This window comes from Poecilia formosa, unplaced genomic scaffold, assembly GCF_000485575.1.
Source record: "Poecilia formosa unplaced genomic scaffold, Poecilia_formosa-5.1.2 Scaffold29, whole genome shotgun sequence".
Lineage (NCBI taxonomy): Eukaryota > Metazoa > Chordata > Actinopteri > Cyprinodontiformes > Poeciliidae > Poecilia > Poecilia formosa.
Genome location: NW_006799968.1, coordinates 224,010 through 244,055, shown reverse-complemented (window position 1 = coordinate 244,055; position 20,046 = coordinate 224,010). Strand labels below are relative to the sequence as shown.

General features: G+C 37.5%; 1 protein-coding gene across 1 annotated transcript in view; it reads right to left on the bottom strand.

Annotated features, from left to right (window-relative positions):
* Positions 1 to 20,046, bottom strand: part of trip4 (thyroid hormone receptor interactor 4) — an 80,190-nt gene that overhangs the window by 37,684 nt on the left and 22,460 nt on the right. Inside the window, exon 12 of the mRNA XM_007548983.2 lies at positions 11,654 to 11,756. Within this exon, the coding sequence (XP_007549045.1) occupies positions 11,654 to 11,756 (103 nt within the window). The remainder of the gene's footprint in view (positions 1 to 11,653; positions 11,757 to 20,046) is intronic.

The following is a 20,046-nucleotide window of genomic DNA, read 5'->3' as shown; positions in this document are numbered from 1 at the left end:
GCGCACACACACACACACACACACACACACACACACACACACACACACGTGTAAAACCACAGAAATGGGAGTAATCTATCACTAATCAAGAACATTGATCACATTGTAAAACACATCTGTCTGTATGCCCCCCTCGGCATAGGCAGAGATAGATTACACTGACAGGATGAAAAGACAAAGACTAAAGAGAAGGAAGCTATATTTGAAACGGGCAAGAGAGAGAAATGTGGCATAATGAAAACAGAAAACAGAGGGTAGACATAATATTAGTGATAAAAAGTCTGAATCTGGATCACGGCGATCTATAAAACAGATGAAAGCGACCTCAAAGCAAATCTCAAGCCAGCATTTTGGGATTCAGGACAGATCTTTACCTCAAACTACGCAGAACTCTTACAGTTTTATAGCTGATTTACAAGCAAGATCAGATATGCGACATGGATTCACGTCAATTTTCAACAACTGCATCTTAACAAGTATTGACTCAATAAACATGTGCCTTTTCCAGAAAGGATGCTCTCATGCTTTAAACTTGACTTGCAGCGGTACGACAAACACTGATTGATACGGTTTACGTAATAGCTGCTGATAAAGGGCAACAATCCTGTGGGCTAAGATAAGTAGAGAAAAATCTATTGCTACAACATGGAGCGATTTCTTTACACAGCCTTTTCACCCCTGTGTGAGTCAGAGAGCCACGAGGTTTCATTACCAAGGGCAGCTGATAAAACCTGAGCTCAAGCGCAATCAAATGCACCAAATCTCTCAGGCAACGCATGCCTGTGTCATGGCTATGCAATCTTAAAAAAGAAAAAGACTTAAGAAATTCCTGCCACATTTCCATTCCTGCCACATAAATAGAAAAGATACAAAGCGTATCCCTTTAAATTCCAGAGCTTTATGAATTTTGAACAAATGTAGGAGTGCTCTTTCCCACTTAGGCTCAGTCTCTGTTTAATAAATAACGACACAAGGGAATTTGTGGTGTGTAGTTTGAGCCCTAAAAGTGACAGAGAGTTTACCGAAAGGAGTTTTTCTTTGCCCCAGGTCGATAATTGGATGCCAGACCAGATGATGACAAAGATTCCAGGCTGATTAAGTCATTTTTCTTCCAGATTTATCATTTACTTTGAACGTAATATCAAGGTTTTTTCCATTTTCTTTGGGTATGAAAGATCTGTGGCCTGGCGTGTAGAAATAAGCTGCATGGAGCAGCAAACTATAGATCAGGCCCTGGAGACATTTTTAGGTGATCCTTCATGCTTGTGGTGTTTTTCCACCAGCTCCCATTATTACCTGCTCATTGCAAGTACTTAGCCTTCCCAAGAGATGACTTTGTACAATGCTTCCTTAAGAAATATTGCAATTCCTTATGGAAAGTTTCCAGATGTATGGCTCATCAGTATGTATGCTCCGGCCATGCAATGGCCATGCTGTTTTTCTAGAAAAAAAAATAAAAAATCTAAGAGAAAACATGGAATATTAAATCAAATGATTTATTTCACAAAAGCTAAGTCAAGCAGTGCAGTTGTTCAATTCTGGGATGATTTAAGTGGTTTTGTGTGATGTTTATCTTTTCCTTCCCTATAAAGGAGGAAAAATGAAGCCTCATATGGAGGCTGTCATTCCATTGCCTCCATATGAAAATATAATGAAACTGTAAAGCAACAACAAAAAAGGAAAATACCCAACATGCTATGACAAAACCTGCATGTAAGCACAACCGCACACTGAAGTGTATCACCACAAATTTATGGCAAGATAGCTGGCATGTTTAAAGTAATGCCACATGAAGATCACAGCAGAGTCTGCATGCCAGATGTTAACATCTTGCATAAAAATCTTTTAAAGACAAACAAATGATTATATGCACAAGCTTAAAATAACATCATCACTTATTTAAATACTCAGAAATATTTCTTAAGCTCGACTCTTTATATTAACCTCGACGCAGTAACTGAAGTCCTATGGCAACATCCATAGATCAAAATTGCTTTGCCAGCCATCCGTAAAATGCTGTGGTGGAGGTGGTCGGAAGCAGAAGGTCTCATTAAATCATGGTAAAACATGTAGACTTTGCTCATTTTAAGTGCACATGTTGGGGAGGTCTCTGCTTGGCCAACCTTGATTACATGCGTGGAAATATTGTGTCATTGTGTCACTGATCGAACAACAGTTTGAAACATGAAAGTAAGAGTGTTGTAAGTGAAAGTACAACACTTTTACTTATTATAAATATAAGACGCTTACATCAGTCTGACAACTCAGTTTCTCCAAAGTCGTCTCCCTTTCACAGCAGCACATTTTGAGTCTGTTCTGCAAGAGCTCCAAAACTAGACTGTGTTCAAGTTTAAGGTATATTTTGCAAAACATGACAGCAAAAAACAGTATCCCACTTCCAGCTGTAGTATGTAGATTTTTGGAATTTTCTTCATTTTTGTTTTTTACGTATTTGATCAAAACTATTACTGTGTTGGGCTAGTATAATGTGAGATGGATATTTTCTGAGAAAAAACAAAACAAAACAAAACAAAACAAAAAAAAAACAAGCTCCTCTGCCTTACGGACTTGCTGACGTGCACAAATACACTGTTCTGTCAGAAACAACCAATCAGAGCCAGGAGGCGGTGTTAGTGCTGTCAATCACCATCGTGTACACGCTGTTCACACAGTCTCCCTTGCTCTCTGCTATGCTAGAGCAGGTTCTCCACAACACAGTGATGACAGTGGAGAAACGGTTTTCCTCGAATGATGAGTTGCTTCTCTGCTGTTGGCTCATTTAACCACGTGTACACAAGAATGATTGGCAACGCAAAAGTCTTCCCTCCTGGCTCTGATTGGTTGTTTTTGACCGGGAGCGGTGCATTTCTTCAGATGGCAATAGCAGCACTAAGAGGAGGTTGAGGAGCTGGATCTTTTCCAGATTATCTATCTCATAACTTACTGTCACGACATGGTGACACTTTTAATAAATATGTAAAAAACATACATAAAAAACATAGTTTAATAAGTTATATCTTTTAAAGATTGAATCTTTTAAAGTTCTGCCTCGTAAGTATTTCAAGCTATTTCCATCTCCGTTTCTAAAAGTTGTTGAAGGTTTTGTGAATCTTGTCAGCCTAATCAACCCTTTATATAATTAAATAACTCCAAATTTGAACATAGACGCTGAGAAAAAAATATTCCCACAAAACTAAACAGAAGATGAATAAATGATAACTGAAAGACAAACAAAAACTGAAAAGCATCCACACTTGCCATTTGGGGTTAGCAACATAGAGGGACTATGAATGATTCACTGTCAGTCTTTGTTAGCTAAAAAATGGCCCTTTTACAGCAGTGCCACAGAATACAGTGTTATTTTTACAGCTGCTGATTTAGCATGCAGGAGTTCTGTCACCGCGGCTGTGAGGACACGCAGATCAAGTATGTGGAAGTTTATTGCTTGGGGCTCTTCCTGGCTCCCATACCTGTGTGCTCAACAGCTCAGCTCTCTCCTCTTCTCTCCTCTCCCCATTAACCGGCTGACAGATCAGTAATAAACACAGCCTGTCACCTTCAAGGCCTGCCTCTCATTTACTAGGGAACACATGAAACCTCACTCTCTCGTTCCCTCTCTCTCTTTTTTTTCCCCCTTCGTCCGCTGGGCTCACTGGAGCTGAAACCCGATTTTCAGGCCTCTCCTGCCTCCGAGGCAGCAAATTCTCAGCTGCACCCAGACAGTCCTGCAAAAGGCATGAATATTAAATGGAAGATCCATGAATAAATAACCAAAAAAAGGACTTCCGTCGATCTAACCTTGTTCTGTCTCCCAGCACTGGATGACAGAAGAGAATACGGGGGAAACAGAGAGAGAGAGAGAGAAAGAAAAAACATGCTCACCTCAAGAAGAAAGGTGGACATTTGTTAGGTGATTGGGTTCCTTTATTTGCAATCCCATGGTGCTTTAATTTCACACATTAAAAAATAAAAAAGGTGGTAATCAGACGGCAACGGCGCAGTTGATGGTTACAAGAATCGGATTCAAACAGCAATATTTTCACAGGGCATATATTGAGCTATTTCCATATGTTGTGCAACCTGAGGGAAAAAAGCCATACATATTGCAACAGCTCTGTAATGTATGCATGGAAAATGCAAATCAGATTGCAAAAGAGAGCGGGGAGTGGTATGTGTACAAGGATTATAATGCTGAATGCAAAGCAAACAAAGTGACTCGTCTAATTGTGACATAGACTCATTGGTCCCTGGGCACGTGGTTGTTACAGTGAAACAGGTAAATACAGGCCGTGAATCAATTCCCTAATTAAGGCCGACGTGTTTTGCAATGAATTTCATTGGTCTGCGTGTTTAATACTGCTCACCGAGGGGGAATGACGGAGATAAACAAGTGGTTATTATGTGCTGATATGAGTGAACACTGTATTATGCACGTTTAAATTCCTGGTGCTAATCACTAACGAGTAAAAAGCAATGCAGTAAAACAATTAAACACCAAAAGGAGAATAATAGTCAAGGTTTATTAGGATTTTATTGGGAGTCCATATTTGGATTTGTAAGATAAACATTATGAAATAGTCAAAAAAAAAATCTAAAAGAAAATAAAAAATACTCTCAGTACTTGATCTGTATAAGATTTATGTCTTAAAAGTCTCACCCTTTTTTTTTAATTTGTATTAGCAGTAACATGTTATTAAAAATGAATTCCTTTAAAAAAGTTAGTTTTAACATGACGGAGAAAAATGGTAAAAAACACAAAACCTTTCAGCCTTTTTTTAACAAAAACATTAGAAATGAATAAATGGTTTCTTGCAAGTAACCACTAAAGACAATGATTCAAGAAATTAGATTGAGACTAGTAAAAAAAAAAAAAAAGATCCCTTTAAGACCTGCTGCTCAAGTTGAACATCTCGGCGCCCTAATTATAGCCACAATTTTCTTCCTTGTAGTTTGACACCTTAACAAAAGGCAGCACTTTGTATTTGCAACAGACCCATCAGTGTGACTAATCTTAACAAGGAAAGATAAGGTGGTGAGGCACAAAGAGCTCACTGAGTTAAAAGTGTTAATGTACGGTAAGTTATGAGTTTCCCCTAAAACTGAGGAGGTAGAATTTATTACTCTCTCCAAAGAACTTGTTTTGTTTCTATAACACTTCCCCCTAATTTACACCCTCTATGAAACGCATGCGGGTTATTTTTGGGGAAAGTCTACATGTTCAGCTCAAGTGAAAGAATCTTCTTTGTTTCTATAGAATCATTAAAGTCTATGAATGCCTTTGGAACCAATGCAAACCACATGGCTTAAACCGGGGAATCGTTTTCAGTACGATGAGCCAGCACTTTGACGCCAACCAATGGTTGGAGGATTGCTTCTTGGTCTTTTGGCTACGATCGTGTATAGCATGTATTCTTATGGGAACAAAAGGCATTAGACGGCTTGAACAGATTAAATCTAGTCTGAAGTTTATGGATTTAACCTCAGCTGTTGCATACCTCAGATCAATTCAGGGATTCTGTCTCGTTAATTTAAGGGTGCTTGTATAAGAGTTTAATTTTTTTTTATTCCAAGCTGAGCTAGCAGATTAACTCTTGGAGCACTTCACTTTCCATACGGACTTCATGCTTGGAAGTAATAAAGTCACTGCCACCTGCTAGTGGTTCAGTATTTGCAGATTCACCTGTTCATTGATTTTTCTGTGGAACTAACTCTGAATTATTCATTGAAAACTTGTCTGTCTGAAGAGTTTAAAAGCAAATGCAGGTTGGAAAGCTGGTACAGTGTTACTTGACACGTTATTGGTGGATTGGCTGGTGTTTGCAAAGCAGCCAATCCAGGACCAGCACTGGTTTTCTTTGATACCCAAGTAGGTGTTATCTTCTGCAGCAGTGCCAAAGCTGTTTCCACTGTGCGTAGTAATGCTTATTAAGGTGTATTTTGTGTTTGAGCTATTATAATATGCAGTTACAAGCGTTTGCGTCTCAAGTATTAGTGGAATTCAGCTATTTAGCTGTTCTGGTCCCCTGCCGCCTCCCATTACCATTGTGTCTTCTTATGGTGCGTTCCCACCAAACATGTTTTGAGCATCAGTCTGGTTTACATTCAAAGTCTATGTTGAGGCGTGTCGATGACCTGTGGTGACTTGTTTCATGCTTCTAGTGTGGCACAATTTGAAGCGTTTGGAGAGTTTTGAGCATCAAGCACATCTGACCAATATGCTGGCAACGGAAAACAACAGCGAGAACGATTTTCATGGATAGACTTTGAATGTAAACCAGACGCACCTGACGCATGAAGCGCTAGGTGTAGGGCAAAAATGTCAAGTGTCTGCATTCAAAGTGCACACGTGTTTTATGTGAACGCACCATCAGTACACGTTATAAAAGTGAGGTCAATGATGACACTTAGTTAACAGCTTAATACCAGTCCATGCATAATGTTTATTTGTCCCAGTTTAAACACTTCTGGGTTCACAGAATCATAGCAGCATTCGGTGCTGCGCAATGCATTTCATGGTTTGCACTGTCTCTGACTCTTTACAATCTTTTATTGAAATCTTACTTTAGTTTTTAAACCAACTGCAACTGTGAAGTATCCAGCTGGTCTGTGTTTCAGTAGATGGCCCATCAGTGATCTCTGCATGGTTTAACATAATGAACCGTTTCCTGACCTCATTTTTTCATCACATGGTGGAAGAGCTGTTATGGCCTGCTGGGGATTATAATTAAGAGTTTATAATTTACTTAGGTTGCCTACTTAATACTGGACAATACATTGTGCCAGGTAATATAATAACTATTTGCTAAGTAAATGATTTGGGGCGCAGTGTTCTTGCTGAGTGTGCACAGTCACTTCATACCGATAATGTCAGAGTGTTAAAACAAGCGAGCGAAGTCAAGCAGTAAGAAAGAGTAAAAGAAAATGTGTGGTCATGGCAGAAAGCCAATTAGCTTTCAACACCCAGAATGGCCTTCAGTTCACACAAAAGCGCACATATACACACACAGAAACATATATTCAAAGGCTGGGAAGATGAACCATAATGTTCAGAGAGCTTTGGTTGTACGTCATTTTAAATGTCACAGACTTCACCACAGGGTAATGACTGATCAACCTGAGATAGATTCTAGCGTTGCCTGGCTTTTTATCTCTAGAGCTGACTGGCTGGAGATAGAATAAGAAGCAGTGTTACATTTTTTTTTTTTGTCGAATGGGACATATATACAAATGGGACTGTATTATAAAATAATGCAGTATGTTTAGGGATTCCACATACTTTTCATGTTGAAGTTACACACTAGTTGCGTTTCCATTACAAATGTACGTAAAACTCTCTATATTCCGCTAATGTTGAAGCAACGCAATTTCGCAATTAAGGTGTTTCTATTAAATAAGAAACGTAATTAAAATCAAATGCGAATAATTTTGTTCATGCGATAAGTAACAACTACTTCCTGTTTTCCTTTGTGGTTTGCGCCAGTGGAAACATACGGTTGTTGATCATGTGACTTGTGTGATGAGAAAAAAGTGTTTCCATTGCAGTTTTGTTAAATAAACCAATTTCGAGGCAGTCAAAAAACTACCTCATCTTAGTGCCAAAACGTTTAATCGAAAAACAAGTTTTTTCAAAATTCCTTTAAGCAACTTTTAATATTTCCACTAAATGTCAAATTGTGCAATTATATGGTCAATGGAAACACAGCTACCATCTCTATTTTAAAAAGGGAAATTGCTTTACGGCAGATAATCCCACACATGGGAAGTCTTGAGTATGAGACTTGGAAAAACCAAAAACTGGAGAGAGAAAGAAAGTAAGCAAGATGGAAAGAATTTTCATAGATTACTAAATATGCACAACAGGGCATTTCTAGGGTAAATGAAGAAGGGTGACGTAGCGCCAGCGGTAAAATAATTTTTTTACGTAATATAATCACAGTACATACAATAATTATCAGTGTTCTTATGGCCAGCAAAAAGCAAAACATGGCTCATCTGTCACAATGAAAGGTTAAGGTGGTATTACCTGTGTCCTGATATTCTTGTGAACATTTCTGCAGATTAGTCACATCCCGCTAATGGGAAAAGAACTGCTGGAAAGTTTCCACCTTCAATCTCGACAAAGTGCCAAGAGTTTTCCATGTACCTCTGAGCTCCTGAGATATTTATCTTTATAGGTCTGAGGGCATCTGTTGCAAGCAAACCCAATGCACAAGGCTCATGTTTCTCTTGTTCTGCCATCAAGCAGACCAGGAGTCCTGAGATGCCATCTATTTTTTTTCTGTTGATTCAGATGCAAACCACAGATCTAATTAAAAAAAGGCAGCAATTCTTGAGTTGATGGCTGCGTTGCTCCCATTTTAATGGGCAAGATCAACATTTGCTGGAAAGATTTTATGGTAATTTTTTGATTAGCCAATATTTTCTTGCAAGAAGGTTCATTTCAGTGAATTACCAACTAATATTTATCATTTTCCTCGTAATGAAAAAATTAATTAGCTTAGCAACACAGTTTTTTGTTGCAAAGTAGGGCAATGATACAGGAAAACTATTGTAAACAGACCCGTTGACCAATTTGTCTGAATTATATAAAATGAAAGATTTTTTCCAAGAAATGAATAATCATTGTGGTTTTCACTTTTAGCTAGAAGAGCTGGAATCTCAAGAGAGAAAACAGGAATAGATGATCATCATCATATGAAGGTCTCAAACAAAAATAAAAAGCAACCATAATTATTTCTATTTCAGAGGAGTAATAATTGCCGGAAGAAATTGAACCATTTCTTCTTCAGCATACTGTTAAGTATGAGATTGTTGGAATTGCCAGAAGCAAGTGGATCTTATCCATGTAAGCAGCTCCAGCAGGGGGAAAAATAACTTGTGCTAAACCCTCACGAGGAAATGAGAGGCAATGCCTTGACCCGTGAGATGCTGAGAGAATGGGGTGGAAGAGAGGGTGAGAGATCAAGAAACTGAGATAGTGAAAAGCTAGCTGGTGATAGAAGAAGAAGGCAGGCTGGATGGTGTAGGTGCATGTAGGTCAAGATGGCCAATCCACAATCCAGACTAAAACGTACAGAGGGGAATGTGTGGAGATAAAAGCTATTTATTGCATGGGAATACACACATACAGTGGCATTCAAATGTTACTGCATCTTTGGTAACATTGATAGTCCTACCAAGTCTAAAATATCTCTTTGGTGCAAATGTTTGTGAAGAATGAAAAATGTAATGACATGAAACTAAAATTTGTAATTTTACTAAGTAATTTTATTGTCTTATCTTTTAGATGGTCAACAACAGATGTCAAACTATAATGAATAATGACTATTATAATGACTATAATGTATAATGAATTTAAGCTTAAAAAAAAACCACAACAAAAACTTGTCTCTTTATAACCAGAAACTCTCATTTTAACATGACATGCCTCCAGTATTCATTTCCTAATTCTGGCAGTTCAACACTTCTAGAATTGATATCTGATCAGATAAAATATTGATTTGCATGTCAACCAGGTACCAAACTAGTTTGTTAGTTTTTTGAATAATACTATAATTAATGTGAACTGTTGCTGTGAAAGCTCTTTATGAACAAACTTTCCTTACTACCTGACTAAATGTAGTAAGAAGCCAATTAGCGACATCAGGCACTTAAGTTATAAAAGCTTGTCTCAATATGTGAAATAATTTAATCGATGCTGCTCTTGCTCAAACTGGACTTTGAATTTGAGTTAGTAGATATGTAATGCAGCTAATTACTAGATAAACACTTTCCTGCACAGTGCAAGGGGCTCTCACTCTCTTAGTTGTAATAAGGAAATAATTGTTAGAAATTGAATGAAAGCATGTTTTTGAAAAATCTCTGTGATTCAATTGTATCTAAATATTGCAAAGTTACTTTGCTCCACATTTGCAGAATAAGAAATATGTTTCTTACTGCAACAGTCTTAAAATGATCACAATTGTGCCAAAAATATTATATCTTGGCTATTAAGTCTAATGCATTCTATTATAACTGGTTACCCAAAAATCATCAAACCAAAAATTACATAAAGCTTTTAGAACTCTGATCAAATGTTGCTTTTTTTTTGTTGTCAGTTGCAGAAAACATCAATGGGCCAGTAAATATGTATTATTAGTCCGATTTGAAGATTTTCCCCTAAGCCATGATGAATCATATAAAAATATGAATCATATAAAAATATGATTCATCATACTCTTATGATGAATCATAAAAGTATGATTATAACTGTATAAAAGCTGCACACACTTGCTATGCTCAAGTGCTAATATTATACACTAGAAAGTAGAGGGAAAAGGCAACTCAAGTAACCCAAGGCAAGTCAAAGTAAAAAAAAAAAAAAACAGTGTTTATGTAATGTGACAAATGTTGATACTGGAGTTTCTATAACTGGATGAAGAATAAACACACACAGGGCAATGATACAGGAAAACTATTGTGAACAGACCCGTTGACCAATTTGTCTGAATTATATAAAATGAAAGATTTTTTCCAAGAAATGAATAATCATTGTGGTTTTCACTTTTAACTAGAAGAGCTGGAATCTCAAGAGAGAAAACAGGAATAGAACCAGATTGCAGCTAATGAGGAAATGAATTTCTCATATATACGTACTTTGACAGTTTACAACACAGCCATTTTTACTGATCTAGCCGCAAACAAAGAAAACACAGGTTGCAATCAATCTCGATGATGTAAATGTGCAGGAAATCTAGTTAGAGATTTCCCCATGCTGATCTGCTCCAGCGTCAGGGAATCTGTAATAATGTGACAACCTGTTACTCTAAACAAATTTAAAAACACAAGTTTAGACATAAAAGGCAGTTAGAAAATATTTCACTTCAGATGTGGTTTTGCTGACAAATGTCACACTGTGACAGTAAAGCAAACGGAGATCTGACTGCAACTGTATTTTTCTTTCAGATCAGCAATCTTTTTTTTACTACTTGACAGTAAAATATTTACCTACAACTTGAGATTTTAGTTGGTGTTTTTGTAAAACTCTAAATCATAAAAAAAAAAAAGAAAAAAAATAACAATTCACAAGAAAATAGACAAGAGTGCTTTGTGTAGTTTAGTCCAGGGCCTGCTACATTTTACCTGGAGCTTCTCAAACATATTCTCCATCGATCTGAACACATATGAACGAGACACAGCTGCATAAACAATCCTCTCAAGTCTTTAGAGGGTTTTGAAATATTAACAAAAGAGCTTGCAGGTACATCATATTGCAGAGCCAGCTATGGCAGCAGAGGGAAAATGTGTTGGAGTCCTATTATAAATCACACAATTCCAGCAACAGAATTGCACACCCAGGCCTGGCTTGTCCCCCAGGCAACCTGACAGCAAAATCCTGTCTTAACATTCTGTGCCCAGAGAGAATCTATAGAAATGTGTGTGTGCTTGTGAGGAGGTTTATGTAGACTTTTGTTTTATTCATGAAAACATACTAATCTGGAACTGTACTATGCATTATCATAGCGTTTCCACATTGGTATACGTGTGAGCGTAGAGATGAAGACGTTGAATGCAGATGAACAGAAATGAGGACATTTGAGCTGGCTCAGGCTAATGTCAGCCACTCCTGTTTTTTTTTTTTTTTGCTCTGACATGAAAGGAGGAGAGAACTTACAGATCTTGTGCTTCCCTTTCATGGGGAATTTTACGAGCAGCTCCTGGGGGTTATTGCAGATGAAGACGAATGGCGAAGCAGACTCCTCACAGGTACCAGGGCACTGCAGAAGTGATGGAGGATAAATAGAAACGGTTTAGCTCCACTTTCACAAAGGAGTGTCACATCCAGATTTACATATGCCAACACTGAAAATCTGTTGATTCCAAACAGTCCTAAATCATCCAGTGATTCCTCTTTATTTGCCTATATTATGCTAAATGTCCTCCATGCCTGATCTAATACTCTATGCCTGAAAGCATATGATAGCTATGAGTCTTGCTGGGTCTTAGGCTCTGTAATTGCACAACTAATGATGCAGTTGCTGAAGGGAGCAGCTGTCGCCCTGGTGAGCTATAAAGATGACACAAAATATATAACAAGCAGCATCCAAATCTGAGGCAATCAAAGACTTTCTCAGATGTGGTGTTGTGTGAATTACACTTTCAAACATATTTCAGGGCGTAGACTCGCATTAATAAAGCTGGTTGGGCCATAAAAGCAATGTTTGCACATTGATCCATCACCGAGATGAAAACCGCAAAGACGTCCGAATGTTTAGAAATCGTCGTCCACAGAAATGCATGTCATTCATGGTAATCGAAGATATTTCTGCAAAGCCGTGTGGGATGCCATAACACATTCCTGTGAATAAGAAGGTGTTTTACAGCTCATAATTGACACCAGCCCACAGCACACAGAGCGCAAGAGGCAAGAGAAAACCTCTCTATCCTCGTGTTATTGATTGGTCTCTCAGGTGAGAGTAGGGAATTGACTGACACAGTGACAAAGGAGTCATCTTTTCCATCACTGGCAGCCAACGGCTCTCAGCTCATCCAATTTCCGCCAGCACTATCAGATAGTGCCCATGATTGCATCTAGCCAGCCAGGAAGCGGCTCTTTTCGTGACAGCACGCTTTTTTTTTTTTTCTTTTTCCCCCTCCCCCAACCTCTTACTCTCCCAGCCTCTCTATCTCCCACACACAAAAAGAAAGCACTGAAGGGTTGTGACAAATCTGCAGCTTTTACAAGAAATCAACAGAGTCTGCAGCCCATTTGTAGGGTCTCTTGACAAACTGGGGAGAGATGACAGCGACGCTTATTTCTGACTAAAGCCCATGTCAACTTGAGTCTAATAAGATGGTGAGTGATAAAATATGTAAAGACTCAAAGCGTCATTAAGCACAGCTCAGGATCCGAGTGGAGGCTCTTGATTACATCCTTCAATGGCAAAATGACATTGCAATTTAAATTAAACTGGAGCTCACGGATAGAAAATTCATCTGATCATTACTGGAGGAAAACTTTAGCCGTTTTGAGGAATGCTAAATAATAGTGGAAGTTGTGAGTTTTAATGTGTCTTTTAATGAGCCGAGGTTGAACCTAGAAATAATCCAGCTTTTCTCAGCTTCTAAAATGACTTAAACCTGACCTCGAGTGTAAAAACCAAAAAGCATAAATGAAACAAAAATGAAAGAAGAATTTAAAAGCTAAGGTTAAAGACCCACAATACCTTTAAAATACATAAAGCACTGAAATGTAAAGGGGCTTTAGTTTCTGTTTAAACAAGGCTATGAAATCCAACCTTCCCCATTATCAGTGTCGCTATATGGCTGAGACAGTTTATGGTTATGGGGAAAAGAAAAAAAAAAGTACATCCTATAATTCAGAAAGGTTGTCAAACCTGAAACAGCAAGAATTACATGAAGATAAAGTGGACCGCCGCCTATTCGTGACTTAGTATTTAGAGATATTTCCGTGGAATGCAACTCCAAATTATTTGCAGATTTTTCCCAAGAGCATAAGCTAAAATACTCAAAAAAAAAGGCAGCTTTGAAAACTGAAATACCTAGATCAATGCTACTTCACACACTATTGGCTGGCGTTTGCAGAGCAGCCAGTCCAGGAGTGCCATTTGTTTTTCTTGGCGCCGATTGAAGAGGGAAGATGAGGAAGACTATGGATGTTACCTTCTGTGGTAGTGCCAAGAGTGTTTCCACTGTGTTTACTAATGCATTTTAAATTATATTTGGTATGTGAATTATTAAGATGGGCAGTGATGAGCGTTTTTAGAGAGTATCTAAAGTATTTGTGGATTTCAGCTATAAGCTGGTGTCTGTGGGCCTTTCTTCTTCACTGCCTTTCTTCTTCACTTGTCACGCTGTTCAAGTTTATAGAAGTTTGTGTCTTCATGCACCTTGATTATTTTCTTTTCCAGTTACTCTGTTGTAGATTTGCTGCTATGCTTAGGATTATGGTCCAGTTACATGACCCAGTTTTAGTCAGGACCAATGTGATGGTCTCATGTTGGACTCTAGAATACCTTCCATCCACTGGACCATGTTTTTATTATGTGATTAGCATCACTTTTCCAATCATAGTTATTCTAACATAATATTAACACATAAAAGGTGGGCTGCAAAATGCATCACAAAGAACTCCTTGGCCTGCACTAAAAATATCAGCTAATTATAAGTGGACTACATTTGGGCTCTCAATGCCCATAATCTGTGATGATACTTGCCTTTTTTATTGTATGCAGCAGAAAATGGTTAAGAAGGGAATTTAAGTTGGTGTGCTAAAGATATTGAGATGTAACTAGAACATGCTGTTGAAACTGAAATAAATTTTTCAATGTATCAATAAACTACTTAATGTTTAATATACGTGCTTATTTATTCAACCCAGAAAGAGGTTATCAAGTTGCAAACCATATCGTCATCACAACATTCACCAACATTATTGCACATAACATGTTCTTTATAACTATTGTGCAGTCTTAATAATTTAGTTACATTTTTTTTTCTAAACTACACATACAATTGAACACCCATAATTAATTCGTTAGGATGAATGTTGTTAATGCTGCAGAATATCATCAGCTCTGATCCGTTTTATGTGTGTGCTAGTGATTTAGCATCAAACTGCAACATCAGCATGTAGTTAAAGTAATGACGCACACCCGCCATTCACTGCATCTACACTTGTTTTTAAACACACTGACCTCAGATGGGCTCATCTGTGATCCTAATTACTTCATCCGTTTATATGAACTAATCTTATTGTTTGAGCTGCTGACACTAATCCTCACACTGCTCTGCTGGTCAACTCCTGCTCGAGCTTAAGCCACCATCATGGTAAGATAATAACAATAAAGTCATACGACCAACATGAACCATACAGCTATTCCTGTTTCTGAAACAAGGCCATTCACACAGTGAAGGTGTTGTGTGTAAATGTATTATATTTGTGGCTCGTTTCTTTCTGCAGCAATGTTATGTTATGAAGATCCTCAACAACTTCCTGATGGTTGATGGTTAAATTCTCTTTTTTCTACATCTTTTTCTAAAATAATTTATGATGCATCATTTTTTCTGATCGTGTCCATTTAATATGGTCTTGTTCAAGGACTTTTATTTATTGGTGGAACTTTCCCTATGATGTAATGTTTGTTTGTAGATGTAATTCTGTGCTTAAGATTTCCCCGTTTTCATCCTGATGATTATACTGTCCCTTCAGGTTTCTAATAAATCTTTCACCGTACTTTAAAACGCTTCTAATAACCTGTTGTGAAAGACAGAATCAAAGAGGATGCCCGCTAACACCTGGTGCCTGTTGTCGCACTAGAAAAGCACTTGAATCTAATTTTACAATCAAATTTACTGCTGCTCCCCGAGGTCTACTTGAGGTTAATGTACATGGAAAACCGTCTGATTTTCTTAAACAGAAAAATACCAGAAGGAGAATCTTTTAGTCTCTTGTTTAAATAGTTTTTGTTATAGAAATATGTGTAAAACCATTTCATTTCCCCAAAGTAATTTGTTGCTTAAATCCCTTCATTTTATTTAGACAAGCACTAAATTGAGCTGGGAGTACTTTTCTAGCCATTTAGACTAACTGCAAATACAGGCTGACAAAAAAAAAAAAAAAAAACTACTTTCCACTGGGGAATCAGTAAAACAACAGTTTATAGAGGTTTTGTGATGTAGAGACCGATTTTTAAAGCTTGTTTTACAAACTGTTACACTTGAGATAATTTCATATCAGGCAGAAATAAATGTTGCCCATTTAACCAAAGTAAACAACGGATCATAAGTTGTCAGACAAAATACAGTAGAAGAACAAAAAGAGCATAATAGATTTACCAAACAAGACAGAAAGCCTCTCTCCGCTTTCTAATACAACAAACAAATTCATTCGTCGTTAAATTCTTTATAATTTCTAAATCTAAAAGGCACTTTATTATGTAAAAATCAAGCAGACATTTTGAAGCAAATAAAAAAATTAAACAAGAGTCTGTAATTCATGTTTTGTTATTCAGTGTTTATGCATCTCAGCAAGATCACTGTGTACCCAATTGAAGTTTCAAAATCCATCTATTCCACTGGGAGCACAAGAAACGAGTCCACTTCCTTGTTATCATAACATTTTAACACAGCACTCAGTCTGCCTTTCTTCCTCTCACTCACCAGATGAGAAATATCACGCAAGCATGCTGCTCTTTCTGCAAATGTGCTGCCATGTCTGCGTGAGGCTTCAAAGAACATTACGATAAAAGATACCAAAACAGACGCTTGGCAATTTAACACACTGTTAAACAATGTCACATGTTTCATGACTGAAAAGTGGCTTATATTTATGGCTGTACAACACAATCACTCAATTAATGCAATGAAAGATGTGGAGAAATCCATAAAATATGTGTTTCGTTAAGCCAAAAATGCAAACTTGAATACATTTATTCAGTGTGGAAAACATCCCACAGCAAATAGCAAGTGTTTTTTAATTACAAAAATGCCAGAGGCACAAATATTGGCATCTCCAACAATTCCTACCAAAACATGTGCAACAAAAGAACAAAAGAATTGACTTAACTTTTTGTTCAGTTTTTAAAAAGATTAAAATGTATCTAGGAATTGTTTTACTTATTAATCGATGACTTCCAGTTTCCCTGGCTTATCAATATTACATAAGAGGCCCAGTTCGAAATGGGAAAAACAATTTTCTGTGTATTCAAATTTCTCTGGACTTTCCTGAAAGTAGCTACTTCCCTACACTTGCCCATGTCTACAGTCATACCAGTAACTAAAAACCTAAACCTGCGACAAACGGGTTTGTATGAGGACCCAGATTGATCTTGCCACCAACGATGACAAAGCAGATGACAGGAGATGTAAAAGTTCACTTTTTGGAGAACTGCACCAAAAGGTGGCATCTATAAACCACTGATGATCCAAAAATAATTCAGAGGAAGGCTTTTTACTCCTCTTTACCAGGAGCGTCAATCACAGCAGATGTTGTGATAGAACAAAAAATGTACCAAATCCAAGTGAGAGCAACATGGTCTCATAGAAATATCATACACCACAAGCAAGACCACAGTTGGAATAGATGAGATGTTTTATTTGGAAATTGATTTTTCCAAGCTTCCAGCTGGAAATACAAGAACACAAATAAATGCTGAAGAAAAGTCAGACTGTCTCTAGTTCAATATCTAATATGGCTACTAGGCATATAAAATTTTATGAAAGGTCCAGATATATACAATTTATTAGCAGCCCTCATTGTCTGTTTGTCAATAAATAAGTAGCCTACAGTGAGTGAAGATGCTCTTGTAATGTTTGTAGAGCCACCAGTGAGTAGCTTCACAACAATCCCACTGGTGCGGTCTATTTATACTGAGAAGTCAGATCTTTCAGGTTCCCAGTCAGAAATAATAAAAAAAAAGGCTGGACTTTTGACAACGCCATATGCCCTCATCACATATAAAAACATAGTGAACTATTTTTAGCCCCTCTGACAGTTCATGTTAAACCGGTGGGACACAGAGCACAATATCCCTGTGTCAACATGTTCCTTCAATGCTTGAAGGCATACAATGGAATGAAGCATCGTTGTCGACTTGTGTTGTCATTAGCGCGACAATTAGCAAATCTCACTGATTTTCCCCACATAATCTCCAGATTAGAGTTCCCAAGACAAATGCGCCACAAAAGTAACAGGAAAGATTCGACACCAAGCTCTTCATGGAGTCATTGGCCTCATTTAGGATCATTATAAACAAATCACTCGGTACACAAGATGGCTGGGTTGTTAGTGGTTCCTCAAGGAAACAAAATGGTGGTAGCTCCGTTCAGTTTTCATGGAACAAGTAAAGCTGCATCCAGAGCTGGAGTGTGTTCATGTGAGACCCTGCCAGTTGCTTGCTCCTTCATCCTCCATTAGCTAATTAGCATTTAAAGCTGTTGAATGTGTTGCTTTGCCTCACTGCCTCCACCACCTAATTGTTTCCATTCCCTGTTAATCAAAAGGGCACGAAATATTGTGGTTGTGTGACAAAGAGGTTTTCTCAAGCCCTCCATATTCATCAAAAAGGCTCTAATAAAGTAGGAGTGGGCTTGTTTACACATTCAATTTAATTTGTTTGTTGTGGAAGAAAAAAAGTAATAATATGAAATCGATTATTTTGACTTATACAAAAACGCAGCAGGGGAGCAAAAACATTGATGTGTCTGCCTGTTAGTGCGTTAAGTCAGGCAGGAACACAGCTTTGGGGCATTCTGTGCAAAAAAGGACAAATGTGCTCAACAATTTAAGTCAGCTGCATTAAACTGCCTCAGTGTGAACGCTGTTTTACAAGCTAAATGCTTCCAATTTACTTTCCTTTTGAAGCCGGACAACTGCGAGACAAAAAGGTTCTGCTTGCTCATAAACTCCTCTGACATTTGGCTAATGTTCAACATAGAAATGCATGTCTGCCGCATGGCTGCGGTCCAAGCTGCTTTCAGAAAGTAGATACAAGCACACTTTAACCTTGCCAGTGTGCCAACAGATGATAAATGCAGCCATCAGTCTTGCATTCAAGCAAGAGTGCTGTTCCCACATTTGCTTTGCTGTGACAATGTGGGAAATGTGCTTATTTGCTCTCTTGCCAATGGTAAAATGGGAGGAATATTAAAACTGCAGCATATGTATGTTGAATTTAAAGCTAGTGACAGCAGCAAATTAGCTCAGCTCAAGGGAAATAAGGTAGTTCTATAGTTTATATAAAAAGATAAAAAAGAATTTTTGTTTAATTTAAAATGTTTTTTATGTATTCCAAAGTTTACTGAATTAATATGCAAATAAATACTTGAGTAGATTTAAATAGAACAAAAATAGACCTATGAGTAACCTTTTTTTTTTTTTTTTTTTTTTACAGTGCATTCAAAACATGAAACTAGAAACCAAAAAAAAACTGAAGGAGGTGACAGGTCTGTAAACAAGTGTACAGTAGTTGCCTTCTGTAAATGCAGAACAATAAGGAAAATTATCATCTTCATTCAATTATGTGAATGTTCCGGTTTGAATTTTTCCAATTTGACTGTTTTCATTCTGTTACCTCTCATCTATAAATATCATATTCTACATGCATCAAATCAACTAGTTGACTGGATACAAGAGAAGGTGAGTCGACACGTTACATAAATGTCAAACGTGTTTGGAATATGTACAAATCCACTATATGGTAGAGAATGGACCAAACCTCTATTCTGAATAACTCTGCTTTCTGACAAAGAAGACCACATGCTGCTCATTCATGTTTCAAAATACTCATACACATATGCAGGTAGTAAAATTATAACTACAAATAGCCATGCGCCGCAAAAAGCAAAACATTGAAATACGGATTGTCAGATATATTGGATTATAGCGGTCAAAAAATATTTAAAAATATTTTAAATGTACTTCACAGAATAGGCACAACATGAGTCCAGTTAGGTGAAACCAACCTGCAAAATTTAATTTGGTAAAAATAGAAACTATAACAGTCTCTTCAAATAGTCCCAGTTTAATTAATATCCAGCTATTTAATTTGCTTTGTTTAACCCCGAGGGGATTCAAAAATAACTAAAAGTGATATAATGATCATTTGAGGGAAAAAAAAAAAAGTAAAAGGGTGCCAAAGCACTAGCTGCTGGAAGAAAGCCCCTGGGCAATATCAGTGACTTTAAGAGCATGAAAAGAGGAAAGAAAGAGAACTAGCTACTGTTTTTACGATAATGTAATGGACTGAGCGTTATCGTTTGTCAGCTTTGCTTTCGTAACACATTGGCCGTCTGTTTTATATATTGCACAATTTACTCTCGGAGTGCTTTATCACAACTGCTGAGATCTATGTGCTGAGATCTAATAATAACAACATAGATCTTAATAAAAGGGACTGAACCAGAGGAAAGATTTGACAGCAAGAGCCCAAGCTTGTCAGCTAACAGCACAACAAACCAACACTGTTCCCTCTCTCCTCTCTCCTTGGCTCTTTTCTGCTACTGTCGGCAATTAAGGGCAGCAGAGACAAGTAATCTCCTTCTGGG